The sequence below is a fragment of the Helianthus annuus genome, chromosome 9 (assembly GCF_002127325.2).
Source record: "Helianthus annuus cultivar XRQ/B chromosome 9, HanXRQr2.0-SUNRISE, whole genome shotgun sequence".
NCBI classification, from domain to species: Eukaryota; Viridiplantae; Streptophyta; class Magnoliopsida; order Asterales; family Asteraceae; genus Helianthus; species Helianthus annuus.
In genome coordinates, this window is record NC_035441.2 from 148,280,450 (window position 1) to 148,299,627 (window position 19,178).

At 36.5% G+C, this 19,178-nt stretch overlaps 1 protein-coding gene across 1 annotated transcript; it reads right to left on the reverse strand.

The window, feature by feature from the left end:
- Window positions 1-8,497: 8,497 nt before the first annotated feature.
- LOC110879076 (mitogen-activated protein kinase kinase kinase 17) lies at window positions 8,498-9,801 on the reverse strand. Its single transcript, XM_022127486.1, has one exon. It carries the CDS (start codon window positions 9,702-9,704, stop codon window positions 8,694-8,696), a length of 1,011 nt encoding a protein of 336 aa, XP_021983178.1. The 5' UTR covers window positions 9,705-9,801; the 3' UTR covers window positions 8,498-8,693.
- Window positions 9,802-19,178: the final 9,377 nt, after the last annotated feature.

Genomic DNA, 19,178 nt, shown 5'->3' on the forward strand with positions numbered 1-19,178 from the left:
AATAATTCAATCGGATACAACTCTGATTTTGAGAAAACGAACCAGTGTATGTGTTTGCGTGAATTTTTGAACCAGAGGATTGTGACCAAGAAAACTGTCTACGAAAATTGGGATCTTTTGGGGTGTAACTGCCTAGTGTCAGTTATCTCGATTTTCAGACAAAATTCCCAAAAAACTGCCATTTTTTGTCCTTTCGAAAATATGACAAATTTCACAGAAAATAAAATTTTCTGATGCAGTTTCATTAAGGCAATTTAATGAAAATTATCTCGACCCCAGCCAGGGGCTCTGCCCCTTGGACCCCGCCAGGGGTTGCCGCCCCTTGGACCCTGCTCCCAGGGGCGCTGCCCCCAAACCCCCGTAGAGTACGGGCTCCGCCTGTACACTTCGAATTATAATAACTCAAACAAGCGTGCATTCACGCACCTCCTAACTTGCTTGATGTGTATTATTATTCGCTTTGATCACCAAGTCAATTCCCGGTTACACTAAAATATCTGACACACTCTGTAACCACCCTTCGGCATGAGAATAAACATTTGTTGAAGAGAGAAAGTAAAGAGAGAAAATAAGGGCCGAATGTTAGAGAAAACGTACTTTAAATGTACTTGGATTTGGGTATTTATACCCTTGGTTTCGGATGAAGTCACCATGACCATTCATTTATTGGACCAATATGCAGTTTGTCCCCATAGCCGGAGAACCAGGCTATTCCTGGCCCAGGTGACTATCACTTATGGTCCGATGGTCGGATTATTTGGTTCGGTACTACTATGTAGTCTCTTCAATGTGCAAAAACGCAAACCAAATCGCAAATTGGATTGTGGTCAATTTCTCACCCGTTATCAAAAAGAGATTTTGGTAATTTTTTTCTATATGTAAGGAGGTTTAAATAGTGAATTTCAACCAAAACTTAAATATAAGGATTTGGACCTACAACCATTATCCTGTTTATTAATAAAAGGAAGTTTTAAGAGTCCTCTATTTCTGACACATGCTATGGTACAAGCTGAATTTAACATAATCGAATTTGTTTTCTACACGTTTCACTACCCTACATCTTCTTCTATTACCGTACAAGGGGAAATCTAGCGACGGAAACAACCTTGTCTTCTGAAACATTACCATTGGTGTCGATAAATCGGGTTCGATGAGGGTGATTGTACCATTTTAATATAAATTCAAAAACCAAATCAGAATGACATTTCGTTGAGTAAAGTAATATTTCTTTTATATTATAATAATGAAAACATATTCTAAGTCCTTTCGATCATAACAAAAATATGTTATATTTCAATAAAAAATATAAAAATTCCCATTAAAAAAAGCAGAAGAGATACGAGACACAAATAAAGATTACACTAGCCCTTTTTTATATTATTGTTATTAAGGCCTATTTGTTGTATGCTTCTTCTAATAGGCCCATTTAGAGTCAAGTTTAATGGGCCATAATTATCTGAGGTTCTTTTGGGCACACAAAGAGAGAAGTCAAGGTCACTTGCAAATTGCAAAACAAATAAAATAACACATACTTGGGCACACAAAGAGAGAAGTCAAGGTCACTTGCAAATTGCAAAGCTAATAAAATAACACATACATTGGTTGTTAGGCAGGCAAAGACGTAGGTGGAATAATAGCATAGGATATCGTCCTCAATTTTTGACCAATTTGGGCGGACATAAGCTTATTTCACGATAAATATATATATTATAAATATATATATTTGGGGTTTGTACGACTAATTCTAATTTTAATGTTGGTTGATATTAAATAATATCTTAGAGGTTTTTAGCTTACACTGTTTGAAAAATATAAATACAAGTCTAAAGCAAGGTGCTCGGAATATTATTAATTATAAAAATGACATTAAAATAAAGGGTTTTTTTTTTATAATGAATAACAGGATCCAATCCTGCAAAAGACACCAAATTTGTGGCAAAAAGATCGTTGCTTTCATCCTTAGGTTTGCTTTAAAAACCCTAACATGATCCTTGCAAGCTACACCTCCATCTTTATAATGAATATATAAAATATGAATGAATAGTCATAAAATAAATATTTTTTATAAATCGAGATTCTTTCGCCAAATGATTGGGTTTTCTTATAATAATTCAATGGTCATGAGTTATCAAATATTTCTCATCACAAATCTTAGGGTAAAAACATGTCAAGACCAAAAATAAATAAAAAAAACCAAAACCATACTTAAACACGGCGCATATACTTCTTAGTTTTCAAACTTGAGGAAAAACAAGCCGAGAATATCCTTTTTATAAGCTATTGTTAAAAGATTAAAATTTTACTTAATTTCAGATCATGCAGATTCTGATACAAATTAGGGTAAAAACAAGCTAAAAATATTCTTTTCATAAGCTATTGTTAAAAGATTAAAATTTTACTTTATATACAGTTAGTCAATTTCAGATTGTACAGATTCTAATACAAAATTTGTAGCTCCATTAATCATTGTTACCTTAAACTTTAAGGAACTAGAAACTAGACTTTGCAATAAACCCAAGAATATATTGTTAAAGAAGTCATATAATAACAAAGTCATGTGTATGTACAGTTTCACATACATCTATCTATTTGTATTTACATCTTAAAAATAATCATCTTCCAGCTATACCAATAAAAGGACTCTGTTTTCTTCTTTTTTTTTTTTTAAATTAACAGGATTTTGATTTCTCTAGAATCTGAAACGTCGCCGGTGAGTTGCCGGAGATTGCCTATCCGATATAGTGTGTGAGGTCCCGATCTTCTCCTTGAAGGTTTCGGTTGCACCTTCCATCCTATCTTGCTTTAGCATCTCCCCCACCCGGCCGGTTTCGTCTTCATCTTCCTTGGCAGTTGTTACGTAACCTCCTTTACCCTCATTTCCCGCAGTGGTTTCTGGGCGTCTTCGGGGCTTAGCGGGTCTGATATTGGTCGCGGCTGTCTGGGTACAGTTTAGCTAGACCGATTCGAATCCCATTAACACCCTTAGGGTCGAGTGGCCATTGCTTCTTTTGTTTGTTCTAGAGGGGCGAGGGGTGTTACCAGTTGTTAATTTGGTTGATTCAAGATAACGAGAGATTAGACATTTGTAAACTCAGAGCAAACTTTTGTATACGTGGGGAAAATGGGGAGGAGACAAGAGGAAGAATGGAAGGACGTGGTATACCGGAAAAAAAGAACGCCGGTGACAACGTTTTACGTGGCAAACCTTCCTGGTGGGGTGTCAAAAACCCTACTATGGAATACGTTCCAACCGCATGGTGTAATCAAAGATGCCTACGTTGCCAAGAAAAGGGATGCACGGGGAAATTTTTTTGGTTTTGTCAGATTTGAAGGAGTAAATGACATGGAAGGAATGCTGAAGACTTTGAATACAGTAAGAATATATGAGGCGAAATTGACTATCTTCCCTGCAAAGTTTGATAAGAAACATAACAATACAAATCACCAAACCTCTTATCGGACGACGGGACCAAGCAAGAAGTACCAGGAGACCAGGTATGTTGATGCCCAGCCCAATTATACGTGCCAGTTCATACCGGGAAAGAAGACAAATGGGGTATCATATAGAGACATAGTGGCTGGGAAAAAAGGTGATAATGAGATTAATAGCGAAAAAGTAGTAGTGGCGGATGAAAAAATTGCAGTTTACCCTGACCATTGCATGATGCGCTCGGTGATTGTGGAGATAAAGGAGGTTGGTGGACTTGAAGAAATTCGTACTTTACTAGACTTGGCGGGATACAATGAGAACCCTGTTAGTTATCTAGGTGGATTAAATTGCATGATTGTGTTCAAAGATAAGAGAAGGGCCGTGGAGTTCATTGAAAAGGAATCGACAGCATGGAACAGTGTTATATCGAAAGCGATACTATGGAAAGGGCAGGAGTTAATGTACAAAAGGTTAGTATGCTTAAAGATTGAAGGTGTGCCGATACACCTTCGAGATAGCAAGTTGTATGACAAAATTGGCGAGAGATTCGGTACGGTTGTTGAGGGTTCGAACTTTTCGTGGTCAAGCCCAGATAACTCGTGCGGCAGATGTTGGGTTACTGTTGACGGTGGAGGCAGAATCGACGAAGAAATAACGGTATCATGGCATGAGAGCAAGTACAAAGTATGGGTAGTGGAAGAGCATAACTCAAGAATAGAGTTGATGGTCAAAGAGTTGTCATCCATAGATCAAGCTTCCCCAGCAAAATCTATGGACTCGTGCACCGGAAATTTGGAAGAAGTTGAGGAAGGTGAGTACACCAACGGGGAAGTCGGTGTACCGGAAAACGGCGAAGGTCCGGTACGACAGCCGGATAACGAGGGGTCGGGGAATGCCCAATCCGACTGGTTGGAAAATGAACAGTTGCATGGGGGAAACAACCACGTGCATGGGAACTCGGATTGTGGGGAAGATATGGCGGCGGTGAATAACACTAATGGTGGGGTATCAAGGAGCCAACATAATGATGTTGGGAGGGACCCACTCATAAAGTCTCCTGTACGTAACCAAACAAATGGGGCTCTTGCTATGAATGACTTGGGCCACATAAAAAGTGCCAGGAAGAGGCCCAGAAACACAAGGAGTCCAAGCCCGTTAAGTCCAGAGGAAAACACTAATGGGGCCCGGTCCTTTGATCTAAACAGCCCCTTGGAGACTTCTAGAAATATGAACGAAGATGTTATGTCAGAGGCGACCAAGGAAGGCGATAATCCAACTCCAATTGGGACTCAGATGCATGCTGGGGCGACGATGGTGAATGCGGGAGACAGGGAGATAGCTGAGGAAACAGATGCAACAATGAGTGTTGGTATAAAATTAGGATTCAGACTAAACGGCTTCAACAACCAGGTTAGTGAAGTGGTTTGTGGAGAAGGTGAAAATAATGTTGCGCAATGAATTTTTTATCGATTAACTTACGAGGGGTCAGGGACCAAAGAAAGATTGATTGGGTGAGGGGGCTAAAAACTTCGCACGGGGTTAATTTTTTAGCAATCCAGGAAACAAAATTGGGGGATTTGTCAAAGTTTATGATTAATAGAGTTTGGGGCCGATCGTGCTTTGAGTTTGAAGGGGTAGAGGCAGCAGGTACTTCAGGTGGATTGTTGAGTCTGTGGGATCCAACAATTTTTAATAGAACGAACGTAATCAAAAGGCAGAGGTTTCTAATAATAACGGGGGAAATACGTAACTCGGGTGAACTCTTAAACATTGTTAATGTCTATGCGTTCAATGACCCGGTGGCAAGACGGGCTTTATGGTTGGAAATCCTTTTCTTTAGAAGGTCAATGGGTGGAATGTGGGTCGTTGTAGGGGACTTCAATGATGTGCGAGATTGTTCCGAAAGGTTTAATACTGACTTTGTGGCATCGAATGCATTGCATTTTAACCATTTCATTGAATCAGCAGATTTTGTTGAATATCAAATGGGTGGTAGGAAATTCACGTATCACGCGGATAATGGCATCGGCAAGAGCAAGTTGGATCGTTACTTAGTGTGCCGAGATTTCATGAATAGGTGGCCGGAGGCGACTTTGGTCGCCTTATCGAATGCCGTATCTGATCATTGCCCCATCCTCTTATCACTTACAAAGATCGATTTTGGACCTATTCCGTGTCGTATCTTCAATTCGTGGTTAGAAATGCCAGGGGTTATGGAGAATGTGGAACAATGGCTAAGGGGGTTTCGGTTCAATGGGCATGCGGATCTGGGATTAGCAACAAAGCTAAAATGGGTTAAGTTCAAAATAAAAAATTGGGTTGCTGCGTATAAGGAATTAAGGGATAAGGAGTATAGCGAAAAGTTAGCACTTTTGGAAAACCTGGAAATTGCGGCTGAGGAAAGAAGCTTAAACGAACAAGAGCTAGCAATAAGGGCGGAATGTAGAGAGGCTATAACAGAAACAGAAAGGTGTAAGACCATGGATATAAAACAAAAGTCTAGGGTAAGATGGGCAGTGGAAGGAGATGAAAATACGGCGTACTTTCATGGGGTGGTGAAGGCAAATTCAAGCAACAATAGGGTACATGGTGTTACTATAGACGGGGAATGGATCACAGAACCAACGTTAGTTAAAGACTCGGTGTTTTCATTCTTTGCAAGTAAGTTTCTTGAGCCTGAAGAATGTCGACCTGGGCTAGTGTGTCCAAATTTGAAGGTAATTTCGGATTCGGTGGCCATGAATCTAGTAAGTCCGTTTTCCATAGATGAGATAAAGGCAGCAATCTGGGATTGTGGTGGAGACAAAGCCCCAGGCCCGGATGGAATTAACTTTCGGTTCTTAAAAAGATGCTGGGGACTGTTGCAAAATGATTTCCTAAAAGTCTTTGAGGAATTTTTCCACCAGGCACGGATAAACCAAGGGTGTACGTCATCTTTTATTGCTCTCATTCCAAAGTGTTCAGACCCGATCGAATTACAAGACTACAGGCCCATTAGTCTAATAGGTTGTGTTAATAAAGTAATATCCAAGGTCCTGGCAAATCGTTTGAAACCTGTAATGCATAGCCTGATCTCTGAAGAACAAACCGCCTTTTTGACGAATAGGAGTATTCTTGATGGTCCGTTGGTGCTGAACGAAGTTATCTCATGGCTCAAAAGAAAGAAGAGTCCGGGTTTTATTTTTAAGGTGGATATCGAGAAGGCATACGATTCCGTAAACTGGGATTTTTTGACGTCAATAATGGCCCAAATGAACTTTCCTTTATTATGGAGAAGATGGATTTTAGCCACGATCACATCGGCTAGAGCTTCGGTATTGGTAAATGGTTCACCAACTCAGGAATTCAATTGTTACAGAGGCTTGAGGCAGGGAGATCCGCTATCACCATTTTTATTCCTTATTATTATGGAGGCTTTGTCGAGTGTAATAAATGAGGCGAATAGGATTGGGATTTATAAAGGGATATCGTGTGCACAAAACGGGCCATGTTTATCACACTTCTTCTATGCGGATGATGCAGTGTTCTTAGGAGAGTGGTCTTTGGAAAATGTAAGGAACCTTAACAGAATACTCAGATGTTTCTATTTATCTTCGGGACTAAGGGTGAACTTAGCGAAAAGTAGCATCTTCGGAATCGGGGTAAGTGAGCTCAATATACAGGCGACGGCTGGCATCTTAAGGTGCAAAGTGGGAAAGTTTCCGTTTATTCATTTGGGGCTGCAAGTCGGAGCCAACATGAACTTGATAAAGCATTGGAAGCCGGTAGTTGATGTGTTCAAAAAACGGTTATCGGCATGGAAAGCGAAGACGTTGTCATTCGGTGGGAAGTTAACCTTGATAAAGTCGGTACTCAATGCACTTCCTACGTTTTTCTTTTCGATATATAGAGCTCCGCTTCAGATTATAAAGCAACTCGAGAGAATTCGTAAGGATTTCCTGTGGGGCTCTTGTCCGGAGAGGGATAAGTTAAATTGGGTGAAATGGAAGAATGTTACCATTACAAAGGAAAATGGTGGGGTGGGCCTAGGATCGCTTCGGGAAGCTAATTTGGCGATGTTAGCAAAATGGTGGTGGAGATTTAAGGTCGATAGAGATGGCTTATGGAGGAAAATAATATGGAGCATACACGGCAGTGAACGTTCTTGGAATTTCATTCCGTGTAGGCTATCACTAAGCGGGCCGTGGAAACAAGTGTATAAGGTGGGTGATGACCTGAAAGATTATGGGATGGATCTAGCATGTCTGATTAAAGGATATGTGGGTAATGGGGCAACAATTTCTTTCTGGAAGGAATGTTGGATAACTGAAGAACCGTTATGCAACAAACTACCAGATCTGTATCTTTTGGAAGGTAATAAAAATGCAAAGGTAATGGATAAAATTCAAGTAACAACTGGGGGAACAGTAATAATAACAGATTGGGTGAGAGATCCGGAAACGGAGGAGGAAAAATGGCAGCTTGAAGAATTATTGGCGACACTTATGTTGGTCAACATACGGGGTGGAGATGATAAGTGGGTATGGGATCTCGAATCGAACGGCGAGTTCACAGTAAGTAGCCTGAGGAAACGGCTGGAACAACAAAATAATCCGGGTCCGGGTATGGGTTTCGAATGGAGTAATTGGGTTCCGCAAAAGGTGAACTTCCTTGTGTGGAGAATTTATATGGGTCGGGCCGCTACAATGGTGGGATTACGAAGAAGGAATGTACAGCTTGATTCGTACTTATGCAAGATATGTGGCGAGGTGGATGAGACCGAGGACCACCTGTTCGTAGGTTGCCAGTTCGCGCTAGCCATATGGGATATAGTTGCTGAATGGATCAGATGTCCAAGTTTCTTCGCTTTCACGGTAAAGGACGTAATAGGGTTCCACAATCAGATCTGGGGAACAAGAAAATGGAGAAAACTTGTTCAGTCGATAATTATGGTAACGCTTTGAGGAATATGGAGGGCTAGGAATGATCGAGTTTTTAACGACAAGGAGCCGAGAGTGGAGGAGGTGAAGAATGAAATAAGGCAATTAAGCTATCTATGGTTCAAACATAGAGCAAAAAGGCCGTCGGTTACGTGGGATAATTGGTGTAATATGGAATTATCTTGTATGAATTTGTAACTGTACAATTGTACTTGGTGTGATCTAACTCTTTTGTTGGATCTAGATGAATAAAATTTGTTGGCCTTTCAAAAAAAAAAGCTATACCAATAAAAAATTCCCTATCAAAATTTTCTAAAATTAGTCTCGGTGCTTTGAATCTGCTACTACCTTACGTTAACCCAACTATCAGAAACCGACCAATTAGGTTTCTGCTCTGTCAGCAACTGCCCCAATCTTCTTTCGGGCAGTATCGACCCGGATCCGAATCCTTCTGCCCCGACCCAACAATCCAATTTCGGTGTCATTGAACCAGATTGCTCTGATTCCCAATCAAGAAACCCGAATGGGTCCCGCGGGGAGATCTGATCCTCTGTCTCTCCTTCCAATGCACCCGCGTTAACAAAAGGGTGGTTTAACAGCATCTCAGCCGTCCATCTTTTCCTCGGATCTTTCATAAAACATTTGTTAAGAAAATCTTTCCCGTCGTCTGATAATTTCCCGGGAATTTCCGGTATTTCCGCGCCAACACCAATTTTCATTAACAGAGCGCTGACGTCAGCGCAGTTCCAAACCGGTTTCCCGGTGATCATCTCCGTTACTAAACACCCTAACGCCCATATATCCGACGGCGCGTCCTGCTCACCGCCGGCCACCGTCTCCGGCGCCAGATACATCGGAGTTCCTCTGATTTCAAACTTTGAATTTAAACCGTGAACCACCTTTTTTGCCAACCCGAAATCGGCTATTTTAACGGATTCTTTAACGCCGTCAGACACTACCAAAACATTTTGAAGCTTGATATCACAGTGCACAATCTCATTCCGGTGAATAAACTGAAGCCCTTTAAGAATTGAATTTGTGTACTGCCGGATTTTATATTCTGACAAGTGTTGTTTTTCTGATAAAGCTCCGCCGGAAGCGTACTCCAACGCAACATTATACAGTTTTTCGCCGTTTTCTACTGTCACTGAATCCCCGAAACAACGAATAATATTCGGACAGTCTTTGAGCTGTTCTAAGATCATACGCTCGTTCATTAGTGATGTTGCGAGGGATGCTGCACAAGATTTAACCGCAATCACTGGCGGTAGACCGGAACTGTTGTTTGTGGGCTTTGCTATGCTTACAGCAGCAAAGCTTCCGTGACCGATTGTTTTACCTCGAACCCACTCCATGGGTGTAATATCTATGTTGTGTGTAACAGAGTTATGGTTTTCTGTTTTATGGAGAGCAGTGTGAATGTGAAGTTGATGAATGATTGTTGGGGGGTTTGAGATTTGTTAGTATTTATAGTGGTGTGTGGAGATTGGAATGCAAGTTGGAATTGGAATTATGTAATATAAATAAATAAATGAATTAAAAATGGTATTATAATTTTCGACGGAAATATTGGGAGCACGTGATAATTAAGGATATTTCTTCGGAAATTTGGCTGCGGAATAGCGTACACCAGTTTGGAATGTGGTTGACATGGTTGGGGGTAGAAATGTCATTTTGGAGTAACTGTCGCTACGCCTACTTGCCCATAGAGATTTTTTAAATTTGTGATCTTGGCCTTTGTATGTTATGAATAGCTAGTTGCTCTATCAACGATGGAGGTTAATTGCTGAAAAAATACCAAGTAATATTTTAGATATTTTATTGTAAAAAACGGTAACATATTTGGGGGTTCGACATTTATTTGGGGAATTTGTGAGTTGACCAAGGATGAGGTCGAGGACATGGATATGAAAACCGGATAATCATATGTCCTTAACTTTGTCCGGAATCCAAACTCATTATTTAATGTATGTACATGTAACGGGGTATCACTAAAATTGTTTTTTTTTAATATTTATTCTTCGAAGTTCGATGGATGTTTTATTTTAGCATCACACATAAGATATTATTTTGATATTATACGATTTTGATGTACAATATTATATAAACTAGGTTAGAACCCCGTGTATTACACGGGTTGAATAAATGTAATTTTATATACTAACTTAAACAATTATTCTTTAAAAATCTCTTTTATTACACGGGATGAATAAATGTAATTTTATATACTAAATTAAAACAATTATTCTTTAAAAATCTCGTTTATTACACGGGTTGAACAAATGTAATTTTATATATTAAATAATAAAAAATTATATCTCTAAGAACCTCATGCATTGTACTGAATAAATGTAATTTGATATACCAAATAATAAAAACCCGCGTATTGTACGGGTTGAATAAATCTAATTATATATACTAAATAATAAAAAAATTATATCTTTAAAAACACTGTGTATTACACGGGTTAAATAAATGTAATTTTGTAACCTTGTATATTACACGGGTTGGATAAATGTAATTTTATAAACTAAATAATAAAAAAAAATTATATCTTTATAAACCCCGTGTATTATACGGGTTGAATAAATCTAATTATATACTAAATCATCATCATCATCATCATCATCATCATCATCATCATCATCATACTCAGTAAATCCCACAAATAGCAAAGCTAAGCTAGGGTCTGAGGAGAGTAAGATGTAGAGGCTGCTTTCAGTAAGACCCCCCGACTCGATAGTAGTTTTGCATCAAGCTTTGGACATAAGGCACATAACACTTAGCAATCGGGACAAAGACCGATTAGTGCATGTTTCCTTTTGTCTTTTTGCTATCAACGCCACCACATGATGATGATGCATGATTAACCGCCCGCCGCTTTTAACGTTATTTTCACAAATTTAGTGAAATAACGTTAAAATTAGTGCAATTTCACTTTTGTCCTCCGAGCGTCCACACATATATACATTATTAAAAGTTAGATTAGATTATATATGAAATTAAGTGTATAATAAAAAGTCTTTTTAAATTTCACGTAGAATTAATTGGAATCCTTTATTAAAAGTAGGTTAAATTATATATGGGCTTATAGGTGTGAGTAATTGTGATTATTGAATGGTTGAATTTTGAGGGTTTTGAAATGTGAATTTGATCATGATAGATTATATTTTAGTTTTAAAAGTTCTAGAATGATTGAATCAAATAAAAGGATTATGATTTCCTAGAAACAAAAATAACTGAGTTTTTTTTTCTTATCATTTTGAACATGAGCAAATAGGACGATAGCATCTTAATAAAAAAAATAATTAATTACAAATGTGAAACTCAATAATTTTACTTCTATCCCATTTGAACGGAAAAGATAAGTACAAACTAAATTTAAAAAAAATGCAATATGAAAATAAGAGATAGAATAATCGATATTTTTTTCATAAAATATGAGATAAGGGTAAACTAAATAAAAAAGTGTCAATTTGGTAAATAATAATATTAAGTATGAAAACGTAGGAAATTACAAATGTAGACATCTTCAATGAATGACACGTGTTCAAAATCAAGTTTCTTTTATTATATAGTATAGATAGATTTACTTTTATATATTTAATATATTATGGTATCACATAGTGCAAAAGAATAATTAACCATGTAAAAGATGTATACGAAAAAGTAGCTGAGTAGATTTTCGATTAATATTGATAGCCTACTGATAATTAAAAAACGAAAACAAAGAAAAAATGAGTTTTGATAATAGGGTTTTAGTGGAGTTTTGATAATATGCTAAGTAGGGTTTTAATGGAGTTTTGTTAATGGTGAGAATCGAAGTCTAATCACAATTAAATGAATAGGAGATTAAAGAAAGTGTGAGGATATGGAATCAAGTAATCGTTATGTGTATGTTTAATAAGAGATAGAATAATCAATATTTTTTTTTTCATAAAATATAATATTAGATAAGGGTAAACTAAATAAAAAAGTGTCAATTTGGTAAATAATAATATTAAGTATGAAAAGGTAGGAAATTACAAATGTAGACATCTTCAATGAATGACACGTGTTCAAAATCAGGTTTCTTTTATTATATAGTATAGATATAGATATTGAGTAGACACTCAATAATAAAACTTATAAACAAAAAAAAGTCAGTGGATTTAAGATAGTATATAGCTTAATCACCTAATTTGTTAGTAGTCAAATTCTACGATTAGTTTCTTAAATATTGACTTTGACTAAGTTTGTTTAACAAAGACCTAAAATGAATGGTAATACATATGAAACTCAAACTAAATAGTAAAACCAGTTAAAATTCAAAGACATAAGTATGACTCCTTGAATATGAACAGTAAACAGATCAATATTGAAAAGTTATTAGATTAAGATCATATTGTAATAATTAAATAGTAAATTAATGAAAGTGACATGCATATATAATCCTAGTTCAAAGTATCTAACAAACTGATTGCGTTCCTATCCTACACATTCATGGATATATATATAATGCCTCTACAAATATCTTTTGGTTCTTATGGATGGCTGCTGCCCTTCTGGTTAACTTGACTAGTTATTATTAGTATTATAATTAAAATACAACATGTGTTAAAAATCTAGATTTTGAACAAAAGATGGAGTCATAGGTTGACTATTTAGTTATATTATTCTTTAATTTTAGAAACCAATTTGGTTACAACTTTTGCATGTTTATTTTATAAACTAATACTATAAATTATGACCCTGGTTATCCATTGTTATGGATAATTTCAATTCACTACATACTTACCTAAATAACGTGATGGTCTCCCATGATACATGTCGCCTTAATTGGTGTAGTCTATACGGATGGTCTGGTCAGATTTATCACTTAAAACGGTTTGTGAGACTAATTAGTTGAACAACACAGTCGACTACTATACATTGAATTTGATGTCTCGTGTTGATCACTTGGTAAATTGTTTTATACATTTTAAAAGGGATTTATAAGAACTTATTATAACGCATAATCTAAATGTTTCTTTATTCAAACTTGTAATATCATCTATGATAGGAAATAAATACGATAGTCATGATGTAGCGAATCCCTTTCAATGAAGTTTGTTGCTTGCAGGAAATCACAAAGAAAAAAATATCACACGACAATGTGATTTTTATGCCTAAATAGTCAATGATATAGCAAATCCGTTGCTATGGAGTTTGTTGTTTTTATATAAATTCACAAAGAAAAAGCGTCCCACAACAACGTGACTCTTATTTCTAAAGAGTTATTTATGATGTAACTAATTCTTTTCTGTGTAGTTAGTTGTTTGTGTGAAATCGTGAAGAGATAAGGTCACACAACCATGTGGCTCTTACACTAAATAGTTATGAGGTAACAAATCCTTTCCTATGAAGTATGTTGATTGCATGAATCATGAAAAAAACGTGGCACAACAATTTGACTCTTATGAGCATTCAATTTTTATCTAGTATAAATAATGATGAATAAAGAATTATATATATTTTTTACCGAAGAAAATGAAAATCTCTCCTTCCAGTCTAAGGTCGTTCAATATGTACAAATTACTTGTCAAATGGTGACGTTATTCTCTACACTTCAAATACTACTTGAACATACTTCCAAAAATTGAAGTTCATAAGAGTAGAATGCTCGTAACTCTCTCTTGATACACCCTAGGGGTCTCCCAAGAATGAGTAGCCTCCCTGTTAAGAGTAGACTAATCAACATTCTCGATGGGGTACTTGGCAATGTTGACCTTCACTTTGGAATGTCCCATCTTCACCTTGTTCATTGATCTTTCAAGGGCCTTTTTTATCTTGACCTCGTTGAAATTGATAAAAGCAAATTATTTCAACTCAGAGACCGTTTGGTAGTATCTTAATGATTCCGTCAGGAGGCAATCTCTGAATCGGTCAGAGGTCGAGTGTGTTTGGTTCACTTAATTAAAAGAAGCTTCTTAATGACTCATTGAACCTCTTAATGGGTATGTTTTAAAAACATGCTGACCAATTTAGAGGCTATCTCGTAATCGGCCAGCCCTCTAAGTGGCTCAATGCAATGTTTCCAAACAACCCCTTATCCTTTTTTCTAGCGATGTAAACTCCTAAAATGCTCCTGAGATCACCGAAAGCGGAGGATAAATCTTTGGAACAACATCCCCCGGGTAGGTTTTGAAACGAAATACATTTTCACTTCTCCAATTCCCCACTAATGGCAGCTTGTCTTGTCATCCTAGTGCCTTCGTCTTCTGTTTTTTGAACTTCCTAACAACCCTCATCAAGGGGTCTTTGAGAGGATGCCATTTCTTGGCGTGTAAAAAAACAATCAAATCAAATTTCTACTTTCAACCCTGTTATACCAACATAATTTAAATTTCTTTTATTTTGGACCAACTAGTTCGCACAATTATAAACTATAAATTAGCAACTAAAATGTTGCTTTATAGAGTTGTACTCCATGCATGGGGAGATTTTCAAAAAAAAAAGTTGATTTTTCATTTCTAACCCAGTGTTTTTCTTCTTTTGTAATTTAACCCTAACACTTTTTATTTACATCTTTACCCCCTTATAAGTTTCATGTTTCACAAATTATCATTTTACGTTTCGTTTTAAATTTTGCAAGTTAAAATGCCGCAACATGTGTGTGGGGTTCACCGTTTTTTGGTCTATTTTTTTTTTCATTTAACAGGTTTGTCGTAACACGTTTATTTTCCCCGTTCGACTTAGTTATTTTTTTCTACGTTTTACGTTTCGGTCTAATTCTTTCGCATTAACACACAACAACGGGCGTGCGTGGTTCAAAGATTTTACGTCTGTTTTTCGTTTGCTGTTATTTTTTCCTTTTTTATTTATTTTATTTTTACGAAATTTTCCACTGTTGGGGTCGCCGGCAATTGTGTTGCATTGGTGCTACTTGGTATGGTTTTACGAACCTTTTTAACCTATTAAGTTTTTTACCTATAATTTTTTTCGAGTTTACCCCTATAATTCCTTTACTTAAAAAAACTATTTTTACGTGCGTATTTTTATTTACATGTCGGTATAAATATGATTGCTCTATGTTTCGACGTAAACTTTTTCTAGAAAACGATTTAGGTCAAATATAATACTTATTCATTAAAAAAAAATTTACGTGCATAATTTTATGAACTATAAATTTGAGTTGGTCTACGTTTTGATTTGGGGGATGAGTCGGGACAAATATAATATGTATTCGTGCGTATTTTATGTATGTTTCGTAAATTTTGTTTCGAACGTGTGGAGTCAAATTGTAGTTTTTTTTCTATGTATGAGTCGGGTCACATATAAATTTGATTTACTTTACGTTTTGGTCCAATCACAATGCTTATATAGGTTACTTCGGGTTCAATTCGATACGTCAAAATGCGTGTTTCCATACGGTTAACGCATCACACGACGTTTAGACTAATCCACTCGATATTGCGATGTTCTCGCGCCGCAACACGCACGGGTATTATTACTAGTTCTTATTCAACTCAAAAAATCTATGCATTTGTCTATAATGTGTAGATACTTCTAAATAGATAGTCATAGACGTTATTTAAGAAAAGAAAACTATAATTCTTTAATAAACCTACTTTACCAATAGAGATAACACACCCTTATAATCCAACTAAAATATTTGTAGATTTGTTTAGCATGTGATTTGCACCTTCAATCCCTTATTAGCTTATTTTTAACCTTGATTCCACTAGGCTACAAGACAATATCCCGATTAGCTTATTTTTAACCTTGATTCCACTAGGCTACAAGATAATATCCCGCGTAGAATTGTTATGTGATCTCATAATTTCACTTTTACATTAATTAGGCTAGAACCCCGTGTATTACACGGGTTGATTAAATATATTTTTATATAATAAAAAAGTTACATCTTTAATTACCCGTGTATAACATGAGTTGAATAAGCACGTGTACTACACGACTTGAATAAATATAATGTAATCATTTAACACTCACAGTCGTCAAAATACGTTTTTGATAAAAAGAACTTTGATATACTATTTACATATTAGAACATTTTACTCTGTTTTTTTATTTTTCTTCTATTAGGTTATAAACTTGTGTATTACAAAAGTCCATTAAATTCACTTATTTCTTCTTTCCCCATTCATAACCCATTGTTTTGTACCTAAATATTAGTTTTTATTCTTTCCTACTTAATACATGTTATCTCAATCAAGTAATCAAAACTAAAGAGGAAAACAACTACAAAAAATGATGTGTACTTTTCAATTTGAATTCACATACAGAACTAACATGAGGCTATCAACCTGCAAATATGGCTTGTTTGGCATTTAGTCAGCGAAACGCGGGCTGGATCTCTCCTCCGAGAGGATTTGATAGTTCGAAATGAAAAGGGGCTTGCTCCATGTGAATAGCCTGTTAAATTTAAGAGATCCAATTGTGTTTGGACTACATCTCCGGTGAAAACAGAGGCAATTTTGCTTGGGTTTCAAACAGTTTTGCATTTGCACCACATCCCCATTCCATTTTGCGAGTCAGTTGATGTCGGTCATCAAACGATAGTAGGATCCTCACATGTTAAGCATCTGAGGGAAATAAACTGAGATAATTAACTTAGTCATAAAGGATTAAACCAGCAACAAAAATAAACTTAAAGGATGTTTTTAGCAAGTTTTAAACATTAAGGTTGGAACCTGCAAGTTTGAGTAAACATAAAGGAAGTTTTGTGTAATTTACTCGTAAAATAATAAACTAAAGATAAGTATAAAGATTATATTAGAAGATAAATATAAATATAGAGATATAGTTATAGATAAACGTCGACTTAAAATATGTGATAACTTGATAAATTATTTTAAAACTTGTAATTTTTAAGATAAAAATAAATATAAGTATATGGCAAGAAAACTAAAAAATAGATGTCTCTCGTATCGATACGTGTCCATTAATTGGTTTCTTTTATTATATGTATAGATTGGATTAAATTTTACTTGCAATAATTTATATCTATTTTTTTAATATATATTAAGTGTGCCTGTATATTTAATAAACAAGTTGCAAAACCAATCTGAAAGGCCAAACCGCAGAAGCAAGGAAAGGATATAAAAATACGGTGAACCAACAACATGGAATTGTGTCATATGAACGCCTCTCTTTTCATGTGAAGTGATGTTGGTAATTGTAACCGACTTTTTGGGGATAAAATAATAAAAAATAACGTTGGGATTTAATAATCTAGAAAAATGCCCCAAAAGACGGGTGCAATTTGCAAACAGCAAATTGCGGGGGTATGGTCCTACCAACTTGTTACTCCACACTCCATAGGGCTACTACCCTCTGCTTCTAGCTTTCTAGTTGGTAGTTACCAGTTTTTTTTTTGAACGGTCAACGAATCCTCCAAATGGGCTACTGGCGAAATTCACCACATCGGGATACACCCGTCTCCGAACTGGGGAAAACCCTCACCTAGGGCAGAAGCCCGTGAACACTCGCCCAAAGGCACGACAGTGCGGTGAGATAAAACCCATTCAGTTCAAGGATCGAACTAGCGATCGCCGCCTACTCGCCTAGTCTCCCATCATCACCAGGTGCCGCTGAAAACTAATGGGGAGAAGCAGGAATTGAACTTGAGTCCCTTAGAAACACAAGTCTCTCCCTTACCACTCCACCACAAGCTCATTGGCAGTTGGTAGTTACCAGTTACTCATGATTTAAGTTTCTATAAACTATTGGAAACAACTCTAAAATTTGAACAAAAATTATGCAACTTATAACAAATAATTACGCAACTTACATCAATATTTACTCAACTTATGTCAATAGTTACGCAACAAGTATTTATCTATTGCACGCTTTGCACGTTAACAACACTTTGTAATTTAACCTTTATCTATATAATTGTTCATATATCTTTTTAGTCTGACCTCTTATGCTATAAATAATATCCGTTTTTAACCTAGTTAGTTTTCATTTAGTTTGATTATCCTTCAGTAGCTTGTGTTCGTTAATCTTTTTTAGAATAACTAATACGCAAGTATGTCTAATTTACTTCTTGACATTCACTATAAATTTTGTTTACAACGGAGTTGTATTCAAATATGGTGTTTTTTTGGTATCGTAGGCTATACGAGTCTCGGTACCGTGGTAGTAGACTAAAGAATCAAACCAAGTTCGACCATACAACATCGATACATGTTTAGGTATAACTGAAACGAGTATTGTTATTTATTTTTATAATTTTTCGATCGATGTAAAATACGTGTCAGTTTCCTTTTAGACATATAACGACACTATTTTTCGAGGTTTTTTCTTTTAACTGTTAGGCTAGAGGGTATGGTGACATTCCATCCTTGGAGAACCATCCGCCACATAGGCGCCACGTCATAGTCCTCACAAGGATGGTCACTAGAGGGTATGGGAGGATGATCCTACCCCACCACTTTTTTATTTTATTTTTTAATTTCTATGCCCTATGTACAAGTATTGAAGCCTAATGTACAAGTCCCTAACACAAACAAACAAGCAAACAACAAAGGGGGCTCACCATTGGAGACCGTCGCCACCGTCGGAACTTCGACGTTGAAGACGCGACGGGTTGGAGGACAAGGGGGCGGGATGGGGCCGACGCCGGCACCGGTGGAGGACGGACTGTTCTTTTAGTCCATACCGTGTAGCCTTATGGCAAGTATCGATATCATAACGAATCAAATTGTTATCGATATGTACATGATGCATTTATGAGACGATTTAATACATCTGACTTTGACAAATAACTTTCTCAGATTGTGTGCTTAATCAGAAATTAATTGACAACTTAGTAAACTAATAATTGTAGATATGCCTTAGGGTGT